Source organism: Ictalurus punctatus, chromosome 14 (assembly GCF_001660625.3).
Source record: "Ictalurus punctatus breed USDA103 chromosome 14, Coco_2.0, whole genome shotgun sequence".
NCBI classification, from domain to species: Eukaryota; Metazoa; Chordata; class Actinopteri; order Siluriformes; family Ictaluridae; genus Ictalurus; species Ictalurus punctatus.
In genome coordinates, this window is record NC_030429.2 from 4,421,197 (window position 1) to 4,430,085 (window position 8,889).

An 8,889-nucleotide genomic window follows, 5' to 3' on the forward strand; every position below is an offset into this window, starting at 1 on the left:
TACTCTCTCTCGCCCTGTCAGACTCTCTCTGTCTTTCTCCCCCTCCCTCTCACACACTCTCTCCCCCTCCCCCCTCTCCCTCCCTCCCTCTCTCTCTCCTTCTCTCTCGCTCTCTTTCCCCCTCTCTCTCTCGCTCTCTTTCCCCCTCTCTCTCTCCCTCCCTCCCTCCTTCCCTGCATCTCTCTCTCTCCCTCTCTCTCTCCCCCTCTCTCCCTCCCTCTCTCTCTCTCTCTCCCCCCTCCGTCTCGTTCTCAGAGCAGCAGGCTACATTTCGCCTCCGTGTCGGCTACGTTAACGGCGCGTAGCCCGGATGTGGATGCGAGCAGGTCTCGCCTCCGTCGGTACACACACTCCCTCTCACACACTCTCACGCACACGCAGGCAACGAGCACACCTGGACGTGTCATGTGACCCGCTACCTGGGCGTGGAGAAAGACTGACTGTTATTTTGCCTCGATGCTTTCTTTTTCTTGTTGAATGGGAGGCTCAGGCTCTGCACGCGCTCTGTGCCGAATGCTGCCCTTCTTCCTGCAAAAGTAAGATGCGAACTTTTTATTTGATTTTATTGATTTTGCGGTGGCGTTCTTTTGGGGGAATTTGTTTGTTTGCTTGTTTTTAAAAAAATCCCAAACCGCTATCTGGACGTGTTTGTACTACCATTTCTGCCAAGGTGAGTAGAGTGGGGCGCGCGCGCGGTGTGTCTATGAGAGAGAGAGAGAGAGAGAGAGAGAGAGAGAGAGAGAGAGAAAGAGAAAGCGAGAGAGACTGAGAGAGAGACTGAAACGATAGCATTCTCTTTTTTCCCCCTTTTTTCTTTATTTTGAAAGAAAGTGGCGAGTGCGCGCGCTTCACCCACGTCGTTTTACGAAAGCGGGCAAGTTCAGAAAGAACAAGGTAAGCGCGCGATAATCCGAGGTTTCTGAAAGCTATTTCAGACGAGATTTGAGACACGAGAAAGCAGCACATCATCTCGGATTGAGGAGACAGACAGCAGTCTGGGGCTCGTGCATCGCTGGGACACGGTTGTCACCGCTGCGCGTGAAGGGTCAGGCGCCCGCCCGCGCGCGCGTGTGTATTGTTGCCATGTTGGGCGGCTTCCTGTTTATTATGCTGTGTTTATGTACACAAGGTGACAGTTAGATACAAGCTTTTCGGCTAACGGGTTTGGGGTTCTAGCTGAACTGGGAAGTGTTGAATTGGATCCAATGCGTCCAACAAGCTGTCGTCTCGACCTGTGGGACTCTAAAGAGCACTGTTTTTGTTTCGTGCTGAATAAAGAGTCGCCATTTAAGCTGCACTAGCAGGAGAAACTCTAATACACGTTCTCTACAGCATCGTGTTGATTGTGTTCTAGCAAACTTACTTCCACTCTTATGGATGTGCAAGGTTCAGAACTAATCGGAGCAACCAGTTAAAGTTTGTCCCTTAGATCCCTGCTGAAAAAACAACAACAATAGAAACCTTCACAGAATCTGTAATGGTTTTAATGGGAGTTGTAATGGTTTTAATGGAACCTGTAATGATCCCTGTGGGTCTCTACTGGTCATTTCTTGCCCTCTATTGGTGGCATGTTATGTCTAGTGGATACCGTTAAGGACTAGTAATGTTAAGGGTTTTAATAGTGAGTTGATTGTTTGTTTGTAATGGGAACCATTAGAATGTCTGTGATGGTTTCCATTGTTGTTGGTGGTGTTCTTCAAAAGGCATGTTTCTGAAAGTCCACTCGTATGATGAATTCTTAATAACATCTTATCCACCAAGGAACTCCCAGAGCTTCTGACCTCATGCGTACAAGAAGCAGGTTTCAAATGAAAGCTTAAACCTTTTTCTTCCTCTTCTTTCTTTCTAGTTTCTGTGCAAATTCAAGCAAATTTGGAGGAAAAAAAAAAAAACTTTTTGAGAGAGCGTAAATATTTAGTTGTGCGTAAACATGTCGTCCTTCGTCAGACCATCTCCTATACATTTAGACTCGCCTGCCAATGATCATATGAGAGCTGAGTACTAAGCATAAAGTTACTACTGTTCATCAGTAGTAGCTTCCCGTTTCTGGTTTCATCCAGCATGCTCATGTATTTCTTCGTGTGTGTGTGTGTGTGTGTGTGTGTGTGTAGAAGATGATAGAAAGGCTCCTTTTTATGCGCTTGTTAGTTCTGGTGCTGAGACAAAAGAGCGAGACAGTAGGTCCCATTCAGGGATGTCTGAGGGTTCCGTGTCTCTCGGCCCCTGGCACTATGTACCATGTGCCTTAACCCGAGACCTTAGATCTCTGACCAAAGCTGACAGATCTTTACTGTATAAGAGAAACTGCTTGTTTTGGTGGATTATCCTCATTAAATGACATTTAAAAAAATACTGTCATGAGGAAGAGGATTAAAGTGGCTGCTCTCTTGTTCTTTGTGTGTGTGTGTGTGTGTGTGTGTGTGTGTGTGTGTGTGTGTGTGTGTGTGTGTGTGTGTGACAAGGACTGGGAGTGGCACCGATTGCTCTTACTCACTGGACAGTGAGGGGCATCTAGCCCAAACACAGGCCATCTGTGCGTGCATCTCTCTCTTACCCATTCATTCACCATGTACACTCCTTGTTTTTTGTTTTTTGTTTTTGTTTTTTTTAAAACGTCTTTTCCCCCAAGCTTATCGCGTGCTTAAGGAATAAATTGAAATGTCGACTATTCCCTTATCAGAGGCACAAAGTGGCGATGAATGAATGATTTCTCCTTACTGCACAGTTTAAAATGACCCCATTCACCTTCAGTCACTATGCTTTTTTCCCCCCTCTCAAGCCTATCTCAATCACGTCATTAATGTCATAATACGTTCATTACTCACAATCATAAGCAATTGTCACTGAAGGTGTCCAGCTTCTTTTTCTTTTTTTCTTTAAAACAACTCCACAGCAAAAAAAAAAAAAAAAAAAAAAAACCCCAGTAAACACAAGGCAACTTTGTGTTCAGCCGTAAGAGTCGGTTAGTTATTTGTGCTTATAAAACACTGGACTTGTTGTTTTGAAGCCGCTTATTTTCCATTCCTCTTCCAGAATGGTCCAGCACACAGGAGGCTATACTTTACCTTCCCTTTTACTGCCGTTTGGTAAATTGCTGTCATTTTAGGATGTGTTGAGCTTCTGTGCGCTCAGGGTTGTTTAATTCAAAGCCAGTTGTGTTCGCATTGTACATGATGCACCCAACATTACACACTCAACAACGGATGCTTTATCTCGACATAGTACATCACTCTTAACAGCTTCAGTAAGTAACATTTCATAACACAAGCTTGGGGGGGGTAGAAGATAAGATGTTCTTTTTTATACTGTGTGTGTGTGTGTGTATATATAAAATATATATATATAATATATTGCTTCTTATTCTAATATATATACGTGCAAGCCTATGTACTAAATTGTATCAAATTGTCATTTGGTTCTTTTTCCTTCTTAAGAAAATGACCCTAATTGATTAGTAATAAACGTCAGTTTCTAGCCTCTATCTAAACTAATCCAGCTCCATGGCGTGAAGGCGTGTACGACATGCTTCCTTCACAACGGCCGTGGATTTTTTACCGCGCTGCGACGACTCGACTTGTACCTGCCCAACTTGTTTTCTTTTTGCCGTTCAGGGAAAACGACGCTCTATATCAGCAGATCTTGGTGTGATGACGAAGACTACCCACCTTATAAACGCGAGATTATATTTATGTGATAGTCGGGAAGTCTCTGGGAGTTGAACTCGGGTCCCCGTTACACTTCATTTGCGGTGCTGGGGCACAGCTTTGTTAGCTAGTTTTACAAGGCACGGCTTTTTCGTTTCGCGCTTTTTATCGTACGCGTCACACCCTGCCGTTAAATGTGTGTAATAGAACAGCAACAAAATAAAACTGCTTCAGAAGTGCGTGAGGCTTTGTACTAATGACTAGAAATTGTGCCTTCGAACCCTGTCACTGCTAAAGAGCTGCTAATGGGCCTTTGAGAAAGGCTCTTAACCCGCCACTGCTCATCAGTATGCTTGGATTGTAATCTGATAAGTCATTTTGATAGGATTGATTATTTTTTGGATTAAAGCATCTGCCAGATGAATAAAAGTCCATTCTTCGGAGAGACAAGTATCAGAACCCACGTCTAACAGGAATCGGTTATTGAACGCTTGTATTGTAAAGCCGTCTAATCCAGCTTTTAAGTCCAGGGTCCCCTGGGATCTGAGAAACGCCGGTTTAATCGCACCCCCCCCGCCACCGGACAATATGGCAAGGCTTGGTGAGTTAACCGTGATTCTGCATTTTGTCATTGTTTTGACCGTCAAGTGACCCAAGTCGATGGTTTCTCATATTGTCTGAGTTAGAAGCATAACGAACAGGGACGTAGATTGGCCAAACACGGCGAATCATCTTGATCGTGTCTCTGGCTGGAATAACTTTACTGTCTGACATTCAGCGTTCTGTAATTGTAGTGAATTTTATCATAGCATTAAATGTTTTTATTTTCATCTCGCTGATATTTCTTATGCGTGAGCCACGTGAAACGCATCCTCAAGGTAAGCCGAATGTGAACTCTGCTTGTTTAGTGCATAGGGTGTAGCGTAACGGTGTTGGGTGTCCTACCCACTGATCTACGTGCACAACAGAATGCAGGCTGAGAATTACGGATTCAGAAAATGCACGGTGTAGACTACCGTATTAGTGTTTTGTGATTTGCATTCATGCATCGGTCTGTTTTTCTAACAGTAAAGTAGTATTATACTTGGCTGTGTGTGGCCCACGCGCTGCCTTTAAAACAGACTCGCTGTGTCTAGTGCTTAACAGTTCATCTTGACTTTGTTTTTATTTTGTGTCCAAGAAAACAATTTCTTGAATTTCACATGCCTTCATTTGTCTATCACTAGTCACCATCTGACACCCTCGTACTGCTTCCACAGGTAGCGCTATATAATGAGAAACTGACACACACACACACACACACACACACACACACACACACACACACACACACACACAGAGGATGTGCCAGAATGTGGATCATCCTGGATTTGCATAAGTGCTATTACTTTAATTGATATATTCTTGTAAATGGCAGCGTTGTGACATGTCTATTGAGCTTTAGTTAGAACGCACTTTGGTTTCAGAAAAGCCACTTTTTAAATTTTTTTTAGATCTTGGTAAAGTAACAACTACCCATGTTGATTTAAGATTTGTAATAGATATAGTGTTGAATGTCGTTATGGCTCCAAGTGACTTGACGTTAAATGATTTCTACAGAGTTACAGTTGCAATCCAAATGATTCAACCCCCACTGCCAATCAGGTTTATTGTCAATATGTACAGACTTCCAGCTGTTTGCAATGAACAAATCAAACAAAAGCAACTGAAACAGTTCAACAACTGGTTTAGATGCCAGAACTCCAAGACGTACCCCACTACTGAGCCAAAAGCAGAAGAAAAGTCGGCTCAGGATCATATAAATAAGCCACAGAAGTTTTGGGATTCTGTTCTGTGGAGCGATGAAACAAAACCAGAACTTTTCGGCACGATGGGTCAGCGGTGTGTCTGGAGGAAGAAGAATGAAGAGAGAACACTCTGTCCACAGTCGAGCATGGTGGAGGCTCGGTGTTGCTCTGGGGCTGCTTTGCATCCTCTGGCACTGGAAACCTGCAGCGTGTGGAAGGCGAGATGGATTCATTGAAGTATGAGGAAATCCTAGGAGAGAACGTCATGCCGTCTGTGAGGAAGCTGAAGCTTGGACGTCATTGGATCTTCCATCAGTACAATGATCCCAAGCGTACCTCAAATTCCACCAAGGCTTGGTTGCAGAAGAAGTCCTGGAAGATTCTACAGATCCATCACAGTCACCTGACTTCAACCCCATAGAAAATCTCTGGTGGGATGTGAAGAAGGCGGTTGCAGCACGCAAACCCAAGAATATTACTGAACTGGAGGCTGTTGCTCATGAGGAGTGGGATAAGATTCCTCAGGAACGCTGCCAGAAGCTCTGCATCTCATTTGCAGCAGGTCATAACAGCAAAAGGAGCGCTACTAAGTACTAAAGATGCTCGTCATGAAGGGGTCGGATAATTTTGAGACTGGTTGCATTTTCAGTTGAATTTGGGGAAAACACTTGAAGCATTCGTTGTGTTGAACTGCTTTTGTTTGATTTGTACATCACAAACAGCTGAAAGTCTGTCCATTTTGACAATAAACCTGATTTGCAATAGGGGTTGAATAATTTTGATCGCAACTGTATACCAAGATACAATGAAGATGATAAACCATGCATGGAAATGGAGCGCTGCAAAAATGAGCCCTAAAACCCTGAAATGAGTTAGCAATTTAGCACTTCCGGTTCCATCATCCTGAAGTCAATGGGGTTTTTGAATGGGTTAAAGGGCTGAAATAAGGTCCGTGGTGAACACAAGCTCAAGATATTCTACGACACAGAATACATCAGTAATACCCCACTTGTGATTTTTGTTAAGCTTTTCCGAGTCTTGAAAAAGACGGCTGCTAACGAGTGGCTAAATGGGACTGCAGAGGTTGTCGGGGTCCTTAAACATCATCACTACAGCCTCGTAGTGTTTATACTCTTGCGCTTGTAAACTATTCCAACTCGAACTTTCCGACTTTATCAGTTTATAGTATTTATCCACCCCCCCCCCCCCCCCCCCCCCACCCCCCCCCAAACTGTAGTGTTCGTTCAAATTGTAGTGCTATAAACGCTATCGGAAGTGTAGCAGTGGTGACATTGAAGTCATGTGACCATGGTGTAGTCACGTTCATTTGTGAAGATTATCTCGATGTACAAAACGTGTGAGGATCGTAAACTTTTGTCGAACACAGAGCTTATTTTCTACAATAATCCAAAAGCCGATGGAAAAATCCTATTGGATTTTTGTCGGACCAGGGTGATGCTAACTTCCGGGATATATAAAAATATCCCAGTCATCCCTGCAGCACACTAAACAAATGGCTGATCTTTACGAACGAATCTTTGGCAGGCGTTTTGTTCAAAGTTCTTCACACTCCACACTATGTTCTCCTTATGCTGGCATTATTTTTATTTTTGTCCTTTTCGAACCGTTATTACTGTTCTCCTACTCAGGAGCTGGCGCTACGACTGAAAATACTTTGCCCTAATGAGGAACTTGTATGAATTGTGCCCTGTAGTTTACCCTTCCAAATTTTTCTCGTTCACCCATGAGCTCGGTTATATCTGATGGTGGGAAATGGAAAGGATGAGGTGAGATCACACACATTCTCACACATACACACCAGCAGCTGGCATTGTCGGTGTGATCCAGTCTGGGCTTGACGCCCATTCTTCATCCTTAGTCTTTAAACACGACCATAGCACCATAAACTGCATTTAAGCCAGAGCACAGTGCTCGTGCTTGTTCATCACAATCTCTCGATATCGTGCTTTAGTTTGGTTTTATTCGTATGCTAATGTTCCTTTGATTTGGTAATCTTTTTTCCCTTTTCCAACTCGGCCTAGAGGATCGTGAGCTCTGGGTTCAAAGGGTCTAGTTACAAGCATTAAATGGTTCATCAGTGTAGAATTAGCCTCACAGGGGAGTGTGAGAAACACAGGCTCTTCCCATCACCAGAGAATGAACTAGCAGAATCGCATGCAGAGCTGAGATCTTTCTTGCACCTCTGCAGGGACACACTCTGTATTAAAATAGCTGATTTGTACCACTTTTGGTTATTTGATGTGGACTATTAAACGCACGGTGGGTCATTTCTGATCTTCCGATAGGAAATCATCATGAACGTGCAAAATAGCGTACAATCGAGATGGGCATTCGAAGCAGTGTTGCTATTCATTTTAGCTTTCTACATTTTGAAACCGTTAGTGTTGGAGAAAAACCAAAATATTCGAATGTTTTATACTGCTATGACTATATCTGTACATTAGACTAGCACTCGTGTCACTTGTGGGCGGTACTACCGCTACTGTTAGCGCGTACCTCCCAGTTTTCTAATGAGAAACATCAAACTGGATGTTTTGACATGCATGCTAGGCTTCGTTAGAAGATTAGCAACGCAAGCTTACTATATTAGCTAAGTACACTCTAGTACTACAAAACACCAACGATCTCAGCTACTTCCTTCCACTGTGTATTTTTCTCTGTAGCGTTTCTCTACACGTTGAATGATGCGCATGGCAGGATGAAATGAAATCACGGTAGGCTTATCTTCCGTTTTTGTGCATCAACAGGAAACGGGAGCTAATTGGGAGCAGATTTGAACTAAAACTGTAAGTGGAGGATGGAATCCGTATCAGTGCTAGGGGGTCGGTCCGAGGAATCGTTCAAGTCATATTTTTTAAAAATTTTTTTGGATTTGTGACTGTACTGCGTCATATTTGATTTGCGTAGAATTGAGAAAAATCGTAGCTCGTCAGGCTGTCACTTTATCTCTAGAGGCTGTCGCTGAAATCACGGCTCTGTGACATACGCGTACCCTGAAAATGAACCGGCACTTTATTGCTTACTAGTGTGAACTCAGCTGGATGGTGGATTTTTAAACGATTCCGCAGTCACGCACAGTAAACAGTTAAAAATATCCCTAACCTCTCGTTTTGATGTAATGCTTTTACAATTCATTTGCCTAATGTCCGAACGCCGCTCGAGACGAGAGCACATGAGATGAGGTGGGGGGGAACCACCTACACAAATCACTTCAGATTCAATTGGATCATCTTTCAAGCTGTATAAGAAACATTTTCCAATGAGACCGAAGTAGCTGGTCTAGCTTTATATTATAATTTTGGTTGGCTTAGATGTTCCCATTTCACTCTACATGAGACGCAACATCAGCTGACGTCCTCTGTGGGGGGGTGGAACCTATACAGAATAGAATTCAATTCATTTTTGTTCCATGCTACAGTACATATACGTTATTTGAA

General features: G+C 43.5%; 1 protein-coding gene across 2 annotated transcripts in view; it reads left to right on the plus strand.

Annotated features, from left to right (window-relative positions):
• The first annotated feature begins 242 nt into the window (after window positions 1–242).
• The window catches only part of plxnb2b (plexin b2b), a 158,550-nt gene continuing 149,903 nt past the window's right edge, over window positions 243–8,889 (plus strand). For both annotated transcript variants that reach the window (XM_053685569.1, XM_053685570.1), the window contains exon 1: window positions 243–536. In XM_053685569.1, coding sequence (XP_053541544.1) covers window positions 311–536 — 226 coding nt within the window. In that variant the 5' untranslated portion in view covers window positions 243–310. The remainder of the gene's footprint in view (window positions 537–8,889) is intronic.